The 22,770-nt window shown below is 43.0% G+C and overlaps 1 protein-coding gene across 7 annotated transcripts in view; it reads left to right on the top strand.

The window, feature by feature from the left end:
* Usp16-45 (ubiquitin specific protease 16/45) overlaps positions 1 to 22,770 on the top strand; it is a 363,690-nt gene that overhangs the window by 171,390 nt on the left and 169,530 nt on the right. For all 7 annotated transcript variants that reach the window (XM_067083793.1, XM_067083791.1, XM_067083792.1 and 4 more), the window contains one exon: positions 12,965 to 13,044. In XM_067083793.1, the coding sequence (XP_066939894.1) occupies positions 12,965 to 13,044 (80 nt within the window). The remainder of the gene's footprint in view (positions 1 to 12,964; positions 13,045 to 22,770) is intronic.

The raw sequence follows: 22,770 nt of genomic DNA, 5'->3' as shown, positions 1-22,770 counted from the left end.
GGCGAGTTGCATGGCTGTCTTACAATGTCAAACGTAGTCGGGGGTTGAGGTCATTAAATTTCGAATTTGTCCCAGAATTTGTTGCTAAGACTCAAAATCCCTCAGTTACTTGAATCTTGAGTATTTTCAGGTCCTAACTGTGACCCTTTTTACAAGAGATGTGAAGGTGGTTAGGCTGGTTCAAGATTGCTGGGCCTTGAACCATCCTGACCACCTTCACATCTCTTGAAAAAAAAGGGTCACAGTTTGGACCTGAAAGTAATCGAGATTCAAGTAATATGTAAATATTTACAAGTAAACAAGTTATACACAGGAATCTTTTGGGTTTCTCTTTCCATTTATCCTAATGTTAAGACCACAGGTTTGTTAGTTATAAAAAATACAAATTATTGTAAAGATTTGTGTTTTCAAAATTAATATACAAAACTAAGAGTTGCACAGAAAAGTGATTTTCCTGACGACAAAATAAAGATATATAGTTATACTACATACTGTAAAAGTTTCATTGAATTTGGTTCAGTCTTCTTGGAGAAATAAGCATTTAGTTTTGAAAAAAGTAAGTTTTGAGAAAACAGGAAATAAATTTTTGGACTTTCAAAAATCCTGAGAGAACCTGGACATCTTGGGCAAGTTATCCCTGTATCATTATAACATGTTTTCTCTGACACGTCCCATGGAGAGAGTGGGATATTTTAGTGCGTGACAATTGTTTTTGAATAAATTTTTTTCACATTTTTATATGCTTTTTTTTACAATTTTCATTCATAGTACTGTAAAAGCAATGGACAAAATTGTCCATGAACCAATCTAAACATTTTTTTTAGTAATTACGTTTAAAGGTATGTTTGTTTACACATAAAACAGTCCAAAACAGTCTGTAACTCAAACTTGACCCCATCCAGCATCATTCATAGCATTTTTTTACATTTTTTACAATTTTTAGTTCACAGTGCTGTACAAGCGATGAACAAAATTGTCCATGAACCAGTCTAAAAAATTTTTTAGCAGTAACTTTTCTAGATGTTTATGTACACAAAACTGCCCAAAACAGTGTATAACTTACTTGATCCTAGCCTGAATTATTCATACAGACATTTTTTACAAATCTTTTTTACAATTTATGGTTCATAGTGTCATACAAGCAATGAACAGCATTGTCAATAAACCAGTCTAAAAATTTTTTTAGCATTATCACTTCAGGATATGTTTATTTAGACATGAAACAGTTGAAAAATGTTAATAACTAAAATTTAATAATTCATGGAAATTCGGCGGTCGGCGCACCCCTTAATAGAATAATGAAAAATCAAGCATAAAAACACGCAACCTAATAAGCTCTTCGAAGGTTCATCAATGCCAGCAAATGAGTGTGTGCATATGTATGTACCATACTTATATGATTGTGTTTATCTCTTTGTCTGTAAAAATAAAAAAAGAAAATACTTTATCTCAGTACTGTACATATTCTTTAATAGAATTACTGTATTATAAACATAAAAACATGAAACAAATCAAGCTCTAGCAAGTCAGATGTCTACCTAGCCCTTATCACCCATCCAAATCAGAATCCCCAACCCCTCCTAGCCAGATAAACAGCTACCCAGCTCCACCCATCTTCCAAAACAACCCCTTCCCTGAGTGGGTTCCTCTACCCTGCGTTACTGACCCTCCTCTCCCATGGCGTCCAGCCATCCGACCCACCCCAACCCCCTCGCCTTGGAAACTTCTCCAGGCTTTCCCCACTTCCCAAACCCTGTCTTAGTTTGTTTATGAGTGTAAGCAGTGTTACCAACATTCCCTTAGGCCGCGTAGCATTGCCAACTGTTGGAGAGCTGTTTTTTCAATTTAAAAAAAATTTATATACAATGGGTCCCCGGTAATCGTGGAGGTTAGGGACCACAACCACCTGCATTAAACAAAAATCTGCGATAAGTTGGAACACCCCTCTAAAAATGCTTATAACTGCCTGCTTTAATAGTTCAGACACCAAAGACCCCCCCCTCTAAAAATGCTTATAACTGCCTATTTTAATAGTTCAAACACCAAATATATCTTAAACTATCATCCTAAGATGACCCTTTAATATAATTTCATAGTAATCTTACAACATTACCCTTAAAAATATATGGCTTACAGCTATGTGTGGAAACTAAACTCAAGTCCCCCCTGCATTCAGTCACAGCCATTTTCTCTCATACGGTAGTTCCTCGTTGGACGAGTCGGTAGAGTTCTCGGCTAACACTCTGCTAGGCTCGAGTTTGCGTCTCCGACCGGCCAATGAAGAATTTTAGAGGAATTTATTTCTGATGATAGAAATTCATTTCTCAGTATAATGTGGTTTGGATTCCACAATAAGCTGTAGGTCCCGTTGCAAGGTAACCAATTGGTTCTTAGCCGCGTAAAATAAGTCTAATCCTTCGGGCCAGCCCTGGGAGAGCTGTTAATCAGCTCAGTGGTCTGGTTAAACTAAAGTATACTTAACTCTCTCTCATACGGTATTGAAGCTGTCCCATATTCTTTTTTCAGATAGGGGAACCATTGGGAATCCACAAGTAGATTACTTAAATATTTAAATATGCATTAAAAAAATACCAAATTATAAATTTAATCAACAGTAGTAAAATATTCTCATGTGTGTGTGTACATTTTACAATGATATACTAGTTTTCAGCTATTAATATTAATGTAAACAGCAAAATATCAATAAAATATTTCACTTATATAATCCATATGTTCTGTACAGTATTATATTGATCTGTTATCATCATAATATATGTATAATAAAAATTGATCGTCCTGACATTAGTAATGTATATTTTCTGAGAATCAGCTGATTGAGCCTGCTACCAAAAGAATTAGGAAAATAATCTGTTAGTTGCTAAAAGAAATGAATGTATTAATGGAATTATTTTTAATTTTGTACATAAAAGTTTATGATACAGTAATTATATATATATATATATATATATATATATATATATATATATATATATATATATATATATATATATATATATATATATATATATATATATATATATATATATATATATATATATATATATATATATATATATATATATATATATATGTATATATAGATATATAGATATATAGATATATGCCCAGGTGCCCCCTGCGCTAGTGCGGATAATGGCAGGATTACTTTCAGTGCCTGAAGATATAATTCTCTGTACTAGAATCTTGATAATTCATGACTGATTGAAACATGTTTGACAGAAAGATTTTAAAAGTACTGAAGTGGATCATTTAATAGTTTTTGGTACTTGAATCTTCATTTAAGTTATCAAATCTTTGACCAAAAGAAGGTAATATCTTCTGATATATATATATGTTCATTAAATGATAATTTGTGGCTGTTTGTGTATGCTTCAGCTTCATTGTTGGTGACACCTGAGAACATGTTCTCTATATTGTTTTTTCTCAGTAAAAAAAAACCAGCTAGCACTTCAGTGTCACAAATTTTTTCCAGTATTGACATTTTTTGAATGAACAGCTCTACCCTGCTGTGTAGCTAATCACCATGAATTTTTTTATAAGGTTTGATATCCAGTAGTCAGGTTGAATCGTCACTACTTCAGGCTTTGTGCATCCAGATATATTTGTTTATGATTATTTTCCTTACCTTTGTATTTATGCTAATCATATTTTATATATTCTTAAATGTTGAAAAAGAAACTCTCTTATTGAGGGTATAATTTTGGAAATGCTAGGTGACATAGAGGTAGTTTACTTTTTTATAGTGTAAGTGATTTTGATTTTTTTGTTTCAATTTGGTTTAGTAGATTGGATGGATATTTAATTGAACAGGAAATAATAGGAATTTTATGAAAATTTCAGTAGAAAAGGGATTTTGACAAAGGAAAAATCTATTTCTGAGGAAGGTCCCGTGTCACCCGGTGAAATTCCATTACAGCACGAATTTCTAGGTATAAATTGCTAGATATACCAGAGAAAAAGAGCTTTCAGGAAAGCTGGGGTTACTACCCCCAGTCGAGCGCCTTCTAGGAAGACGTCGGTATAAGGAGGGGTGAGTGAAATACCACTACCACGGAAACCTACTCGAAAGATCTCTCCCTATCAAAATCCCCGGAACAGAGCGGTGAGCCGTTACAGCCCCTACACTCAACACCCGCCAGGACGGCGACACCAGCGCCACCTACCTCATTCCATGCTAGCACTAACCCCAGACTTGGCATGTGCAAGTGGGGGAGTACTAGGTGATCCAGGGAGGGTCACCGGGTGACACGGGACCTTCTCAGAAATAGATTTTTCCTTTGTCAAAATCCCTTTCTGAGTTCAGTCCCGTGTCAGCTGGTGAAATAGTGATAGAGAATCATGCCAAGGCTGCAACTACCAGGAAAAAGAAAGGGAGGTAATCTGAAGAAAAAGGCAAAAGTTTTACCAAAATAATTTTAATCAAGCAATCTCTTCCATGTAGCAAGAATACTAAGACTAAGGCATACTAAATCTAAGGCACATCAAAAAACTTAATACTATGAAACGTGGGGAGGTCCCCGGCACGACGGAGAAGAAGCCCCAAAAACCTTAAAATTACTTAAAGCAAGGTGAAACATGAAATGCGCACAAAATAACTGCAAATACAACCTTAATACTATACACGTAAACTTAGGCTAAACACGTAAGAGACAAGATCAATGAAAATTAACATATACAGAACATATACATATATCTGGGGTACGTGGAGCCAAATAAAAACCGTCCAGTACCCCATAAGAAAAAACAATCATGGCATGTCAGATTACACTTTTTCCATCAACAGATACAAGATACATCAATATGAGGAGCCAGGCAGTGAGGTATAATCAACCAGGAGAATAAGCAGAGAAGTAAATGAGGCAGGCGGGCGGGGGGGAAAGGAAAGGATAAGGATATGATTAATTAAGGTGGGGAGATGACACTTCCCACAGCTATGGTAGAAAATTTCAGGGCTTGAGCGATTTTAAATAGTGGCGTTTAAACACTAGAGGTGATTTCAAACCCGTAAATTTAGATAACTCCGAGAAGTCCATATTATGAAAGTAATTAATGGAAGTAGCAACTGCTCGAATATCATGAACCTTGGGAACTGAATCTGGGTTGGCCTGTTTAATGAAATATAGAATTTGTTGTCTTATAGCATTTAGTGAAAGAGTACCACCTTTCTCCCTGATAAAAAGAGGACCCGACTTACTCTGTGGAGTTCTTAAAAGATAAGATTTAAGTGTATAAACTGGACATAAAGACTGGTCTTGAGGAAGGGGCACCACCTTCCAAGGAGACCACCTGTCCTGTGGGTCTTCGTTCTTAGCTAAAAATCTAGGTCAGGGAAAGGAGGACCTCTCCAGACGGGAGGAAGTTCACAAAATTATCACCTCTAGTGAGAGCCGACAGCTCCGAGATTCTAGCACCTGAAGCCAAGCTAATCAAAAATAAAGTCTTCCTTAACAGATCCTGATAAGAGCAATGAAAGTTATCCATCTCTGATGCTAACTTGAGGACGTCATTGAGAAACCACGTAACAGACTGTGGGCGTGATACTGGTCTCAGACGAGCGCATGCTCTGGGGATAGATGAAAATAGGAATCTGTAAGGTCGATTTTAAAGCCGTAAAGAAATACTTTCTTCAATGCTGACTTGACTGTGGTAATAGTGGCCGAGCAAGGCCTTTCTCAAACAATGATCTAAAGAAGGAAACTCCTAAATTAGCTGTCATGATTTTGGCTTCAGATGCTTTTAGGAAGGAGGCTAATTTTTTGACTGCTGAGTCATACTGTCTAAGAGTAGAATCTCTTTTATCTGATTCTAAAACAGAGTGTTGACAGGGTCAATGTTCGCTCCTTTTGGGCTGCGAATTTTATAAAGTCCATAAAACTAGGGCATTCTGAATCCTTGAGGAAGCTGACACAGTCTTGGTTTGTACTGTCTGAGTCAGAATGGGCTTGGGAATCCGAAGACTCCGTAATCCCAGTTCCTGAAGAAGAGGGAACCAATTGCTCTTCGGCCAATAGGGGCTACTAGGGCTGGTTGACCTTTGAATGTCCTGAGTTTGTGTAATACTTTCAGCAGTAAATTGATTGGAGGGAAAAGATAAATCTTCTCCCAATTGTTCCAATCTACTGTCATTGCGTCTGTGGCGCACGCCTGAGGGTCCAGGTTGGGGCCACATAACAGGGAGCTTGAAGTTGCTCTCCGTTGCGAACAGATCCACTTGGAGGCCCGGAACCCGCGCAAATCCATTTGAAAGATTCCACGTCCAGGGACCACTCCGTCTCCAACGGAGTAGTCCTGGACAGGGAATCCGCCACTACGTTCCGCACCCGCTAGGTGGGTGGCTGACAGGTGCCAGCCGTGCTTGTTCGCCAGGGAGAAGATAGCAACCATTACTTGGTTTACTCGGCCTGATTTGGAGCCGCCCCTGTTGATGCAATGAACTACCACTGCGCTGTCCAATACCAACCTGATATGAATCCGGTTGGGGGGCGGATTTTCTTCAGAGTTAGAAAGACCGCCATAGCTTCCAGGGTATTTATATGGAACTGCTGAAACATTGTGGACCACGTTCCTTGTACTTTCTGTTTTGGTGAATATCCCCCCAGCCGCTTAGGGAAGCGTCTGTGTGAACAACTAGTGCCGGAGGGGGAAATTGAAGCGGAACTGTTTTTGGACAGGCCTCTGACTGAGGTCCAAGGCCGCAATCTTGTCTTTAAGATTCGAGGAATAGAGGAGACCTTGTCTCTGAGCTTGACATTGGCTCGACTCCGCCACACTCTGTTTATGTCTTTTAATTTCGCTTTTAAGAGCAGGTCTGTTACTGAGGCAAACTGAAGAGATCCAAGGACTCTTTCTTGGGACCGGCGGGATGCTGATGGATTTTTGAGGAATCTCCTGGTGAGAGATGCTATCTCTTTCCTCTTGGGAGGCGGAAGGGATTGCGTGTGAGAGGACAGATCCCACTGGAGACCCAACCACTGAAACCGGGACTCCGGAGTCAGGCGGGACTTCTCTCTGTTCAGTTGAAAACCTAGCGACTCCAGGAAATTGATGACTATGGACGTAGCCTTCTGACACTCCGAAACTGTTGGTGCCCAAATTATCCAATCGTCTAAATATGCTGCTAGGGATATCCCTCGAGACCGGAGTTGTTGTACTACCGTGTCCGCCAGCTTTGTGAATATCCTGGGCGCAATGTTCAGACCGAAGGGCATGACCCTGAAGGAGTAGGCTTGATTCGAGTCTGAAACCGAGGAACTGAGAGAAGTTCCGCGCAACCGGGACGTGATAATAAGCGTCTGAAAGATCGATAGAGGTGGTGACGGCTCCACGCTGGAAGTAGAGTCCGTGACTTGAGCTACCGTAAGCATGCGAAATTTGTCGATTTTATGTAGAGATTTAGACGCGACAGATCCAGGATCACTCTTTGCTGATCGGAGTCTTTTTGGGAACAGTGAATAACCTGCCTTGAAACTTTAGGTGCCTTACTTTCTTTATTGCTCGTTTGTTGAGCAATTCTGTCACGTAATCCTGTAGGATTGATGTGGGTGGCTGGTAAAACCTGGTTAGAGGAGGAGGGTTTTGATCCAGCTCCATCCTAGTCCTTTGGACACAATGCTGTGTGCCCAAGGGCTGAAGGTCCATTGGTCCCTGAACCAAAACAGGCGACCGCCTACCTGTGTTCTCTCAGTGGGAGGGAGTGGGTTTATTCCCCTACCACGTCCAGGTCTTCCCTTGGGGTGGTGTTGGGCTTCCCTCTATGAGGACTTTGCCTCTTCCTCCCCTTGCAACCCTATTAAGGCCGTGAAAGTAACCACGGCCCTCATATGTGGGGTTGTACGGTGAAGCCACATAGGAGGGTGCAGCTGGTTGGACCAGCACATACTGTTGGGGGTGAGCCTTGGAAGTAGAAGGCTGTGCTACTGCCGAGACCGGGACGGCTTGGACTACCGCCTGATGGTGGGGCCTCTTATGCCTCCTGAAGCGTTTGCCTCCTCTCGATTGGGGCCGGCCGATTCTGGGGTCTTGGCGCTTATAGGCAGAAATGCCCCAGCGAGAACGAAGACTCTGGTTGGCCCGTAGCCTCGGCCATAACGCTTTGTGACCTCCTCTTCAGGGAAGAGGTTAGGTCCCCAGATCGAGCTTTTAACGAGCTTGTTAGGCTCGTGGCGGATAGTAGCATCGGCAAAGATGAACTTCCTACATTCCAGTCTGGCCATGATAAACTCGAACAAGTCAGACTGGAAGCCAGCTAGCAAGGATTTAGCCAAAACTTGAAAGAATGGTTCATCCGAGCAGGAGACGGCAGTAGCTTCCGTAAGGCATACGGAGTTCAAGGACCGGGCTAACTTAACCCGAGCATCAAACTCCGCCTTCAATAAAGCTTCCGCAGCTTGGGGAGCTGCTCACTGAATTGCGTGGAAGCGCAGAAGGGGTCCAGTTTCCCGATCCGTGAAAGTGGACGGGCGCCCACCCAGAACTCATTACTTCCTGGGAATACCAGGAAGTAGGGTCTGTCTCTCTTAACTGTGGTAACGGATTACCATCGGCACGCCGGGCCGTAGCCAGAGCGACTTTGTCCAAGCAAGGGGTGGGTAGGTTGTCTCCTAGGGCGAACATAGTAAAGTTGCCCTTGAAAGGAGTCAACTCAGATTGTCTGCCTGCCACTCCGTCAGAGTGCGCAGAAGAGCCGACTGAGCTTGGTCCCTAGGGACGATGACAGTCTCCCTAGGAACCTTGTCTGACCGAATCCAAGCTTCCTCTGTAAGCCTCACGGCCTGGGTAAGGGGGCAGGAGATCGGGGAAGAACTCCAATTCCTCCAACCGCCTCGTGCCAAGACCATCAAGTGTCAGCTTGCCATCATGTTGGATGGCCCGGAGTCGGCGCGCCAAGGGTTACCGACATCGAACGGGCGGGAGGTCCGCAGTGTCGGGGATAACATACTGTGGTTCGCTGGGGTGGGTGAGTGCCATTCCCGCCAGTATGTTATCATGACTGGCCAACTTCTCAGAGATTTTATTAAATCTCGTATCTAGGTCCTCTGTAAAACCTCTTATAAAGCTGATTTGCAAAGGCCTCTCGAAAGCAGGTTGGCGAGGAGGGCTTGGTTTTGCAGCCCTCTTACTCGCGCCTTTGCCGGAGGAACCAGACTTGCTCCCGGAGGCTACAGGTCCTGAAACCTTAGCCTTCGACGGGGGGAAGGGCGATGCCTTCTTGGAAGTCGAGGACTTGTAGCCCTTCGCCTTCCATGAAGTCTTCAACTTCAACTTGGGGATAGCAGACGGAGCTCTATCACCCAAGGAGGAAGACTTCACGAAACCTGCAAAAGAAGAGATGGATGAAGCAGGGGAGTCAAATAAAGGGGGGCCCGCCCCAACAACCTCACTTACCTCACCACTTACCACCTGGTCCTGCTCTGTGTTCATCGGTTCCAGGTTAAGATCCAAGGCGGCTACATCCTCCGAGACCTCAGCGTAGAGGATATCCACTTGGGGTGGCTGGGTCTCATCCCGGATTTGCTGGATGATAGGGGTGGCAAGATCTTCAGGCACTGCGGCCGCCACCCGTGCGCCGGGTAGAGCAAGTCCTCAACCTGGCGCCGAGGACGTAGGGGCTTCCCCGACGGAACGTTCCTGCCAAACCCAGCCACCCAGGCCCGGAGGGATTCCAAGGCAGACTTCTTGGAAGCTTCGTCCCGCCTGTAAGAAAACCAGCAATTAGCTAAGAACAAAAACCAGTCCGGGAACCTCATAAACAATATACAATATGAGGAGCATAAAGCGGGAGTAAAAGACTGTCACTTTTACCACTCATCCTGGACAGTTGTGCAGAGAGCGGCAAACCTCACAACCATCGGGGTGCCAGACAACCAGGTCATCCAGTCGGACCGCACAACCAGCGTGGGTCCGGCATACTATGTGACCGTAAGGTTGTTGGAGGGAGGCGGTACACCCCGGCTCCTCACAGCGAACAGTCTGTAAGTAGAAAAGTACATGAACCTCCCACCCTAAGCAATCTAAAGCCGGCAAGGCCGGGAAACTCAACTACAACCGGAATACTCCGGCGGAGAAGAACTCCCTTATCATAAACTGGGCCAATAAGCTCTAAATTACACAGAGTGGAAGGTAAAAGTTTTCAGACCCCGGAGTACTCCGGGGAATGAAGGAAAGAGAAACCAGGAACTAACCATAAGGGCTGCCAGTAAAAATAACGGCGGAGCCCCCGGGTATAGGACCGGACTCACGTATATATATAATATATAAAGGAGAGTACTCCTGTAGATAAACAGACTTATCTAAAAAACAATAACAAAAATAATAACAATAACAAGTGACGGTAAAAACTCAAGAGAACGGAGGGATCCGCTCCCCTTATATAATGAAAAACCTTTCGCCCTTACTTCCCCGCCGGAGAAACAAGACGGGTAAAATGCTCGTATGTTCATAACATAGGCTGAAGCAATTATATTTTACCAGATCAACGTGAATCCGACGGGAGACGAGAGAAATGGATAGTGACTCAACACGCTCGAGTAAACGAACCACCAACCCCAATACAGCGATGCTAGGGACGATATGGGAGGGAGCGAATCCTCTACCAACAGGAGGAGTCCCTGAACTCGGAGAAAACGCCATCTAGCGTCACCCGCGCGAGTAGAGCAAGGCTGGAGAGAGGAGGGGGGGGAGGGGGAGGAGTAGGCTACCAGGAAGGAACAGGAGACGGGGAGAAACATATCACCCGCTCAACTGCATCATACCTCCAAGACAATGAATCTTGGAAGGGTAGTCTACTACTGGAAGCAACGCAACCCGAAGCCCGACTCCTACCTAGGCGAAGCCTAATATGGACCTAACCTAGTATAGGCTAGGAAAAAGGGAGGAGTGCAGAAGGGAGGAGGAAGCAACAGGGAGAGAAATTTTGTGCCGAGAACCAACCGGGATCGAGAATGGCGGGCAAGGGGGCGACTAGCCTAGAGGAAACACATCCAAAGAACTCGATTCCCCAAATGGAGGAAGAGAACTAAGGGGCTCACTCTGCCCACCAAAAACGACCCGGAGGAAACAGCAACCAAAACTCCTCAACCTGAACTCCCCACCCAGGGCAAGGGGATGGAAGCCAACAAGCCTACTCCACAAAATAACCATCACACATAAAGAATGGAACCAAATGTGCTCAATAGAGAGCGTAGCCTACCTCGGGGAAGCGGTTAGATCTGAGGCTGCCGCCACCACACCGAGGTAAACCACCCAATAAAATAAATAAAAATAAAACAAAAAGAGAGCACCATCTCCAAGCAAAAAATAATTAGCCTAGCAAGACCAAAAATATACAGGAACCCAACCTGGGGAGGGGGGGTACCTAGACGGGGCATCACCCTCACAAAGGCCGATAGGCCAATTGAACGTAATTCATAAAGGGGGGGAGCCACCGCAAGGAACCACCAGGAAGGGAACCAAGGGGTCAAAATCTATCTATAACGCATTTGAGAGACAACTCCAACCGAAAAGAACAGAAGGAGTCGCCATGCGGTCGACATGGCTGGCGGGGAACGCCAGTGGCCATAATAAGATCTCAATATTTATGAAAATACGAGACCGTAACAGCCAAAAAATAGAACAAAACCCCACAAGAAGATGGTACTTAACTTAGAGATGGTAAAGCTGCTCGACGCCATCAGAGATGCAAGAAAATCCAAATAAAAGGAAGACGAGCACACAAAAGAAACGGTGAATTCACGTGCTAGAAAATGGAATGAGGTAGGTGGCGCTGGTGTCGCTGGCCCTGGCGGGTGTTGAGTGTAGGGGCTGTAACGGCTCACCGCTCTGTTCCGGGATTTTGATAGGGAGAGATCTTTCGAGTAGGTTTCCGTGGTAGTGGTATTTCACTCACCCCCTCCTTATACCGACGTCTTCCTAGAAGGCGCCGACTGGGGTAGTAACCCCAGCTTTCCTGAAAGCTCTTTTTCTCTGGTATATTTAGCAATTTATACCTAGAAATTCGTGCTGTAATGGAATTTCACCGGCTGACACGGGACTGAACTCAGAAATTGGAATTTTTCAACAGACAATACTGGTTTTTCCTCCCTTCTGGCCCCAATTAACCCTTTTGCTTACTGATGACTGATATAAACGTAATCCAAATTTAAGTCCTTCACGTACTGATAGCGTATACAAACATCCCAAAAAAAAAAGATTGCACAAATCAGCAAACAAGATGAGGATCATTTTCAGCGAGTGTTCCTGATGTTTTTTAAACATGTGACATATATCTTTATTAATTTTGAATAGTTATAGGTCTTTATTCTGTAATTACATCATTTATCTTTTTTTCTGAGAGAGAGAGAGAGAGAGAGAGAGAGAGAGAAATATTTTTTTTACATGTGGAACAGGCATATTTCTTTTGTTTTGCGCAGTTCATATTTATATTCTATAATTACCTATCTTTATTCTGCCTGTGCGAGAGAGAGACTTTATTGCAAATATTTTTTGTGGTAAATTATTTTTTAGGGGAAAGTGTAAAATTTTCACGTATCTCGTAATTTTTACTCATTATTTAACCTTCATAAGTTATTTTGGGGATATTTTTATGCCATTGTATAGAGCAATCATTCAACTGCAAAATGAAACAAAATTGACCAGTCTACCTTGAAAACTGTCAGAGCTACATGTCTTTGAACAAAATAAGGTATAAACATTTTTTGTGCGTATTGCGTGGGTGACTGGCACTTTTCTAACAGAAAATGTGATGCTACTTTGTCATTCATTTTTTCATATTTTCCTTTTTATAATTACAGCTTTTTGCATTGTAAGAACTAGCAAATTTACCTGGGTGTGCTGTGACCGCCACTACCCAGATTAATTGTTTATAAGAGTCATAAGCGAAAGGGATAAATTTGGGTGGTGTTTGTGTTTAATTTAAAATATTTACCAGTATTCTTTTGGTTTTCAGTGTTCTGTGAGGAATGCCATTGGTCCTCCCAAGTTTTCGAGCCATTTATGGATTTGTCACTTCCCATAAATGAGGAAAAGGTAAGTAGAATGGTAAAATGAATATTTTCAATAATAATCAATAATAATTAAAGCTCTCAGCTGTTCAGAATTATTACATAGTAAAGTGATGCAAGGGTACACAAAAATTTTTGGTGAACATTTCTGAAAGAAATTTTGTCTTCATTGTTCATATGGTAGTTTTGATTCTGTAAAATATTTTCACTTTACATGAAACTGCCATTAGTTCTTAGAGTGGCCATGAGGGTGATGCCACACGTCATTTGGTTTTGGATTTTTTCAGATTATGGAACTGAAGCTTGCTCTGGAAATACACAAGCACAGTTATTTCCAATTGATAATACATAGTATTATATCTGAGTTAGCTTTTAACTAATAAATAGGCCTAGAAGGCCTGTTAGGTTAAATGCAAATCTTCATACATTAAATAAGGTTTGTCAACCTTGTGACTTGTCTAAGAATTGGTTACTTTTTCTTATAATTAACAACCACTTACCACTGATTGCAAGACACTGGCTTAAACAACAGCAAGCACTGATATAAACAATCGAATCAAGAGACAGCCACTTGCTGATGTCAGTTACTGTAACTAACACATTTATTAAGGGTTGTGATATAGTTGTTGACTTGTCAAAATGTAGCTGTGGCAGAAGAAATGAATAATGTGCAGGCCACACATCGTTTTGGTAGTGGCAAAAGCAACACCTGATTCTGGTGAAATCACACTTTTACTTCTTTATTTACTTCATTTATAAATAAAGTAAGTTGCATTTTAAAATCCAAGTTTGATAATTTACAAAAAAAAAATCATCAGCTGATGATTTTAAGAATGTAAACATTAAAAGAATGCAAATGGTGCCAGATCACTGTGTTCATAAATTATACAACTGTAATATGACAATAATAAATAAAGTATTATTGCATACAGTACATAAAACAACAGTTTTATTAAAATTATAATTTTCATATAAGTACAGTAACTTACCAAGTAATTACATAGCTAAAGTATCTACCTCATCTGGCAACTTTTTTGAGTTTTGCGGTAGCACTTCTTTACAGTATTGTTTTACCTAGGTGACAGACCCTGCCCACTATTGGGGAACACTGGAACAGCTTGGCAGCCATTAACAGTTCATTTCTGCCACCTGTGGTGTAAGCATTGTGCCATTTGCAGCAGCTTTTGTTGGATTTTGCATTTATTGCATATTGGTGAAGTACAATTGTTTTGTTTTGGTTAGCACAGACTGTAGTCAGTCTTTTGTAAGGATTTGGAAGAATGTCAACAAATTAGTCGGAATATGTTAGATTCTAGTAGTTCTAGTGTCCGCTGTTGTAGTGGCGTAGACTGTAAGGCTAGGTTAATTAAAGCCTGTTACAATTCTCATATGATCTGCACTAAATGTAGGGGGACAAGATTGCATTATGGATAATACTTGTGTTGAGTGTGCAGTATGGGAAAGTGATCAATGGAAAGTTTTCAGTTCTCATTTAGACAGGTTAGAGAGAGATAAGAAGAGGGCAGCGGCTTCTAGAGCTGAGAAAAAATCTCCTAGCTTAGAGGCCACACCTAGGCCTAGCTTAGAGGGTAGCCCCATTACTCTCCCTTTGTCTCCTATTCCTGCTTTCTCTCCTAATACTGGACCTCCTACTGAACTTCCTTCTACTTGGTTGCCCTGTGCTTGGCTCCCTTGCTTCCGATCTTAATACCATCACCAGTATCAAAGCTAGATTTGATAAGAAGCTTAATTTAGCAGTAAGTACTATTGGTGAGTTGGGTGCTTCTGTTCAAGAGATTATGTAAAAAGTTCACTGAAAAAGTGCAAAGTGATAGTGGAGTGCAAGTGGAGGAGCTGGCTACTGGTCCCGTTGTTTCTCCTAGACGTAGGTCACTGTTCTGCTCCCCGAACCCTGGAAGAAGACAACAAAAGTCCAAGGGAGGACAAGGGGGTTTTCCCACAGGTAGTTGCCCCCTCAACTGCACCTGTAGTACAGTCGAAGGTGTTGGTAGACAGTCATTGAAAAGGCTTGTCCAGGGATGTGCATGGCTTGTCCTCAAGCTCATCCAACGATTGCAGCACGGACAGGAAGAACCATAGACATTACTTGAACTCTTCATGTCCTTGTAAGTGCTCTTCTGCAAGCCTCGGTCAGAGTCCTGATCCAATGGGGAGTCCAGTCCCTGTTAAGAAGTACAAGCATTCTCTTTGCAGTCCCAGGCCTTCATGCATCTACTCAGTGGACCCCTATGTGTCCGCTTCAGTCTGCGAGCACCTACACCTGTCCACTTCGGTCTGCAACTTCCCACACCTGTCTGTTTTGGACAGTCCAGAGAACATCTCACCTGTCCCCTTGACTTTTGTCCACCTGGCTCCCAAGTGCCCAACTTCCAGACATTCTGTGCTGCTTTCCGAGCACCTGGCCCCAGCTACCAAGTGCCCGGTGCCAGCTACCGAGTGCCCGGCACCAGCTACAGAGCATCCAGGGCCCTCTCCCGTTCGATCCTGCTGTGGCTCCAATTAAACGTCAGTTGACACAAATTATGGACCTTCTGAAGAAAGCTCCTCCCACTCCTAAGCCTGTTGAGGATGACAACCTGTCTCCAATTTCTTTGGAAGAAGAGGGTGAACCAGAACCTGCGGCTCCTTAGGCATTTGCTGCCTTATTGAGATGAGATATTCGATGGTGAACTTTGCTTCTTTTTTCGTCCCAGCTGCCCCATCTTTGCCAGCCGTGACGTTCGTAATGAGGAACCAGATAGATGATAATGCACGTCTCCCCAAGATGGTTCTTTCCTCTTCTCCTAGGAAGGCAGTTAAAGAAATGGAAGATTGGTTTTCTGCCAAAAGACATGAGGGAAAAGCATCTTCGCTTTTCCTCCTTCTGAACTAGGTCGCGGGAGATACTTGTCATACGTGACTGGGGAAGCTCCTTTGGGAGTCGCTGCTTCCTCCCAAGGGGACTTGTCTGGTTTGATCGATTCGTCTCGTCATACGGCTTTCGCTTCAGCCAAGGTTATGTTCTCGTCCGCAGAATTCGATCATGTGGGAAAGGACATTTTCAAAGTTTTCGAAGTCCTCAGTTTCCTTGATTGGGTAGTGGGCACATAAGACAAGAAGATCGAGGACCATTAGGATCTGGCAGCGGACACTGCTTTGGACTGTCTCAGGTCTTGTCCTGCGAGGACAAAGCCGTTAGAGATGGCTCACTTGAGCTTTCTGCTCTTGTTACCTTTGGGGTACTCAAGAAACGAGAGCTCTGGTGCTCCTTCACATCCAAGGGGGTTACCCAGTTGCAAAAATCAGCTCTGATGTTCTCACCGCTTGTCAAGAATCACCTCTTCCCTCAAGATACAATGAAGGAAATAGCCACAGATCTGCAGAAAAAGACAACTCAGGACTTGTTGGCCCAGTCTTCGCCCAAAGGAACTGTCTTCCTCTATTCAATCCAGGACCATGACCCCCCTCCAGCAATGTCCCTTTCGTGGAGGGAGAACAGAACATCTTTCAGGGCCTGTCCAATGGCCCGTTTTACATCCAGGAACACTAGAAAGACTTCTGCCAAGTAAGTGTAGAAAAAATGAGTCAGAAGTCCTCCATGTACAAGTAGGAGCCAGACTTCTGGAGCTTTGGGAAAAGAGGCTGATAAGAGGAGCAGACCCTTGGATTGTCAAGGTTCTGAAGGAAGGCTACGTCATTCCGTTCTTGTAAAGCCCACCATTGGTCACTTCTCCCATAGAATTGACAGCATACTCAGCAGGCTCCGAGAGGCATTTGGCCCTTCTGGGGAAGTCTCATCCCTCATACAAAAAAGAGCCATAGAGGAGGTTCAGAACACCGACATGGAGGGATTTTAGAATCGTCTCTTCATGGTTCCCAAAACATCAGGGGATTGGAGACCAATCCTTGATGTAAGCGCCCTCAGTCTTATTTTGCTTGAGGTCAAAATTCAAGATTGAGACAAGCCAATCGGTCCATGTTTCCATTCACCAGGGCGACTGGATGGTAACCCTAGATATGCAAGATGCATACCTTCATATTCCAATTCATCCAGTATCCAGATTCAGTGCTTTCGCTCCAGCGGACCATTGAAACCTCGTAGCGGTCTGTAAGGCCTTGTCAAGGCCTTTGAAATCACTCCTGACCATTGGAGACAAGAAAATATCTGAAGTTTGCCTTTCAAGATAAAGTATACCAGTTTCAGGCCCTCTGCTTTGGCCTTTAGACTGCTCCACAGATATTCTCTAGAGCTCTCACTCCTCTTTTGAAATGGCTCCACTTAGTTGGGATCAATGTGAGTCTTTATCTAGATGACTGGCTACTTCAATCCCCGTTGAAAGACAAGTACTTGGAGGACATGCACAAGACTATTCTTCTGACCCAGGAGCTGGGCCTTCTTTTAAACCTTCAGAAGTCCCAGTTAACCCCTTCACAAGAAATCATCTATCTGTTGATGGTTCTGAATTCTGAGGTTTTTCAGGCTTGTCTGTCCCACAAGAGGATATACAACTGCCTTCAGACAGCCCAAAAATTTCCAGCCCCTTCGTCTTGTTCGGCACAGCAATGGATGAGCCTTTTGGGGACTCTGGCCTCCATAGAAACTTTTGTCAAACTAGGCAGGTTACATATGAGGTTCACCAGTTTTACCTGAAGGCCAAACACAGCCGGCCAGTCACGTCTTCCTGATCACCCCAGAGACAAAATCAGACCTGCAGTGGGGCTCAGAAGAAAGGCTGTCAGAAGGGTGGTCCCTTCATCCACTGAACCCAGACCTGAACTTTTATTCTGATGCCTCGGGCATAGGATGGGGAGGCTTGCTAGAGAACCAACAAGCCTCCAGGATGTGGACTCCAGTTCAACAGAACTTACATATCAGTGTAAGAGAACTGAAGGCAGTTCAGCAAGGTCTTCATAGTTTTGCCTCCCTAGTCCGCAACAAGACAGTAGTGGTTCTTGCGTATAACACCACGGCCTTAACCTGTATTTTAAAGCAAGGAAGGCCCCATTCCTTCTCTATGTCAAGCAGCGAGAGACTTACTGTTGTGGGCAGACCGAAATCGAGTGACCATCCAGGGGAGACTAAATGTGATGGCGGACAAGCTGGGCCCTCAACAGCAGGTCCTTCTCGCCGAATGGACCCTGGACCCCTTAGTTTGTCGAGACCTGTGGAAGTTATAGGGCAGACCAATGATAGACTTGTTTGCCACCTCCAGGAACCATCATCTTCCTTGGTATTGCTTGCCATCCCCAGACCCCCTTGCATGGGCCACAGATGCCATGCTACAAGATTGGTCGAATGTAGACCTGTACGCCTTCCCTCTCTTCTGCATGATCAGGGAGGTTTTGAAGAAGTTCTAGATGCACAGCAATGTGATCAAGACCCTCATAGCTCGCTTTTGGCCTCTGAGAGAGTGGTTTCCGGACCTTCTTTGTCTACTGGTAGACTTCCCAAGGCAGCTTCCTCAAAAACCATCTCTACTCAGACAACCCCACTTCAGAAGACACCATCAAGGGTTGTCCACTCTTGCTGTGACAGGATTCAGACTGTCTGTAAGCTATTGCTAAGTGCAGAAGATCATCTTCTACCCTCGTCTATCAGACTAAGTGGTCAGTCTTTTGACGGTGGTGCGTCAGCCACAATATCTCATCTTCTGAGACCACTGTAACTCAGATTGCGGACTTTCTCCTTTTTCTGAGGAATAGGAGGAACTTGCCCTCTTTGGGCATTAAAGGCTTTACGGCTATGCTTAGCTCAGTCTATAAACAGAGGACTGGATCTCTCTTCGAACCCCGATATCAAAGACTTGTTCAAGTCCTTTGATACGGAGAAATGTAAAAAGGACAATTCTTTGGTCTCCTGGAATCTGGATGTGGTACTGAAGTGGCTGAGGGCCCATCTTTTGAACCCCTTAGGTCTGCTTCCCTGAGGAATCTGACTCGTGAGACTCTCCTCCTCTTTGTGTCAGCCACAGCTAAATGCATTAGTGAACTCCAAGCCATTGACAAGAAAATGGGTTTCTCTCAAGGAGATGTGGTTTGTTCTTTCACTCTAGGCTTTCTGGCAAAGAATGAGGACCTGTCCAAGCCCTGGCCTCATTCCTTCATGGTCAAGAACTTAACAGATATTCTATGTCAAGAGGGAGAAGAGAGAGCCCTATGTCCAGTCAGAGCAGTGAGACACTACCTGCAGAGGACAGAGAAGATCAAGGGTACTTCTAGTAATGTTTGGTGTTCGGTAATGAACCTGTCTTATCCTCTCTCAAAGAACGTCTGTCTTTCTATCTCAGATTTAATTGACGAAGCACAAGCCCGGAACCAGGAGGAATTTTTACCGAACCTTAAAGTGAGAGTGCATGACATCAGAGCAGTGTCCACTTCATTGGCGTTCAGACATAACATGTCCTTGTCTTATAGTATGTGTTTAATGATTGCAGTACGCTGGGACCATTATCGGTGGCTGGCGTGGCAGTAGGTGAAGGATCATAGGAAGCACCTTTTCTCCTACTGTCTTTTCGTCTTGGTGTAGGGTTTTCGAGTTTTGGGGGGCCTGAGGGTACTAGGTACCTGGAGAATCCTCCAGTCTTAGTGAATAGGTTGTGGTATTTATCAAGTGTTTTCAGAGTAGGTGACAGTGTTGTGTGGTTTTTTACTGCAACCAGGGCAAGGGCACTTATATATGCTTTGCTAGCCATCGGTCCTATCCTTCATTGTAAAGCTCCCCACTAAAGTAGAGGCGCATCATGGCTCAACAGCCATGCCATTACAGGTTAAGATGAGCACCAACCAGAGGCAATATTTGCCTGCAGTAGTTCTCTTACCAGGTAAGGAAGCAACAAGCAGATCATTCTATTTCAATGTTATTATCATGTCGTAATGTTTTGGAGTAGATTATGTCCATGGGTCCCACCTCCATTCAGTGTGGGATTCAGCTATGTAATTACTCGGTAAGTTACTTATATGAAAATGATATTTTCGTAATAAAATAAAGTTTGATGTATACTTACCAAGTAATGACTAGATTAGAGACCGCCCTCCTCTCCCCCTCATGGACATGAGGGCATGAATGAACTGTTAATGGCTGCCAAGTTGTTCTGGTTTTCCCCGATAGTGGGCTGGGTCTGTCACCTAGGTAAAACAATAAAGAAGCGCTAATGCAAAATTGAAAAAAGTTGCCGCACGAGGTAGATACTTTAGCCTTGTAATTGCTTGGTAAGTATATATGAAACATAATTTTATTATGAAAATATTACTGTATTCTTAATACAAACTGATTATTGTAATTGAACTTGAAGTGCTGGAAAACATTGAAAGGTGCCACGAGATCAGCATTTGAAAGTTTGCTTATAAAGTGGTTTAAGCTCCAATGTAGTAAAGGTGTAAGCATTTCCGGGGAGATGTTTATGGAGCAGGCCAGAATTTCCATAAGGAACTAAACCTAGCGAATGACAGTGATTACTCATAAGCTTTGTTAAACTTTTGATAACACAGCATATATATGTGGAATAGCTGGTAGGACTTTGTTTACAAAAGGGTTTTTTTAGGGGGTGATTTCTGTCATCTGGGATTTTCTGTGGTCCGGCAGTGGTCTGGTCCCAAGGATGCCAGTTTTAGGAGGTCAGACTTTATGATGAATTAATGGCCTTTTTTTGGCCCACAACTCAAGTTTTTCATGAAATTCCTGCCAGAACTTTGTTTTTCTGTAATAAAAGTTTGTAATTTTAAATTGTTGTAGAAAAACTCATTCATCTTAATAATCCTTTTTGTGTAAAATGGACCCAGCTGCAGTGACTTAGAGTTTAAAGAAGGGCTCCTCAGTATATGCATAGACTACAGTCCACTATCAGCCTGCAGCTTCTCAGTTCACTGATTATGGATTGGAAGTGGGCAGTGCATCTTGTGTCCTCATCAAGTTTTTTTTTTCCTTTTTGCACCCTGTTGCTTCAGTTAGCATCATCTCATCATGTCCTTGTTCACACTTTCTCTTTTGGTATCCATAAGCTTTTTTTAAATTTTTGTTTGCTTTGTGCTTTGTCTTGTTTAGAGTAATTCTTTTCCTTTCTTAATTCTTACTGGAGATTTTATAACATTTAAATTTAGTGATATGTTTAGTATCCAGTGTTTATTTTTAGGTTATCATTCTTTGCACAGTTACTGATGATAAGCAACTGTTAGTGACTAAGAGCACCAAAGGTGTGAGAAAGTGTCAGGGGAAAAGTTGTAAAAGCTGAGTTCACAGGATTGGGATTCAAGAGCAGGATTAACAGGAGAGGGTAAGATTCACAAGGGGGAAGTGGCTTAATACATGGGGCCACTCACAGTAACTCCATAGCAATGCTAGATAATCACTGGCTGAGGGTAACAAAAACAAATAATGTATAAAATGCCAGGGGAAAACAGATGCACTAATAATGATTCATGAATGGCACAACACAAGAACTCTGGAAAATGCTTGATGATCCTATGACAAGCAGCACAACATGCACTGTAACCTAAGTGTGGCTTTTCAGTCAAACTGCTAATGGCAAACATTTCATTGTGCTCTTTTTTTTATCATTATATTATAGGTTTTGACATAGGAGAAACCTATTTATGGTAGCACTGTGAGTCCTCCAAGGAGTTACACTCTCATGGTACCCCCAAGGCTCCATAAGACAGACCTACCTCTTCTTTCTTCTTTGTCTTCAGCCTTTACCCATCTCTATATGGGGTCGCTGTTCCGTGTAAGCCTTCTCCATCTTCTATCTTGCGTATCCTGTTCTCTTAACCGTTTTTCCTGCATGTCATTTGCTACGTTATCTTTCCATCTGAATCTTGGCCTTCCCCTCCTCCTCCTCCTCCCGACCACCTCCATGTCCATGATCCGTGACCCTTCTACAAACATGATCCTCCTCTCTCCGCATGACATGACCAGAGAAAGACCTACCAATTACAAAGAATTCATTCTCTTATAGTTGGTCTGGGCCAGAATAATGCTTGTTGGCACAGTGATAGAATATAAAAGGCTCTGTCTCCTGTCCTAAAATGACTGCCTTAGCTCTCACTTGCACAGATGTGACATCATATGTTGGCCATCTTCATTACACGCTAGGTTGGTGCAAGATAAATGTTCACCCCAGTCCCATGCCTTTTCGTCTGGGAAAGTGGGTGGGTTTGAGGACTCTCAACAGCTACCAAAAATAGGTGTTTTGATAGCGTAGCTGCTGTTCATCCTCAAAGGAGCTTACAAAAGAAATTGACAGGTGATGAAATGGCTTAGCTCCTAATGAATAAATCCCAGCAACCCAGATTAATTTTTGGTCTGAGGTATAGTCACAAGTTATTAGCCATTTTTTTTATTCTGGATACCCATAGGGTTTGGCAGTAAAGAACAGGAAACAACATAGGAGCCAATATATGTATTATTCTTTGTGGTTTGAAGGTGACTTACCTAATTATGTTGGGTCTGGCTGTATGATTATTGCACCTTCCCCAGCAATATCTCAGCATGACCACCACTGTCATGGCAATAGTGTTTCAGGAATTTTTGATTCAAGGTTAAATCAAAAGTTGTCAATTGTTCTCTTTATTCCGGATAACCAATAGGGTTTGACAATAAAGAACAGGAGAAACACGAACCTATTAATGTATTATCCCTTATGGTTCTATAGTGACTTAGCTAATTATGTTGGGTCTGGCTGCAGGATTATTGCACCTTCACCAGTTCATGAATACTGCCTCTGATAACCACTTCATACAATTGAAGACTTCTTTG

Source organism: Macrobrachium rosenbergii, chromosome 41, assembly GCF_040412425.1.
Source record: "Macrobrachium rosenbergii isolate ZJJX-2024 chromosome 41, ASM4041242v1, whole genome shotgun sequence".
NCBI classification, from domain to species: domain Eukaryota; kingdom Metazoa; phylum Arthropoda; class Malacostraca; order Decapoda; family Palaemonidae; genus Macrobrachium; species Macrobrachium rosenbergii.
Note: the sequence above shows the minus strand (reverse complement) of the source record. Positions and strands in the feature narration are given on the sequence as shown.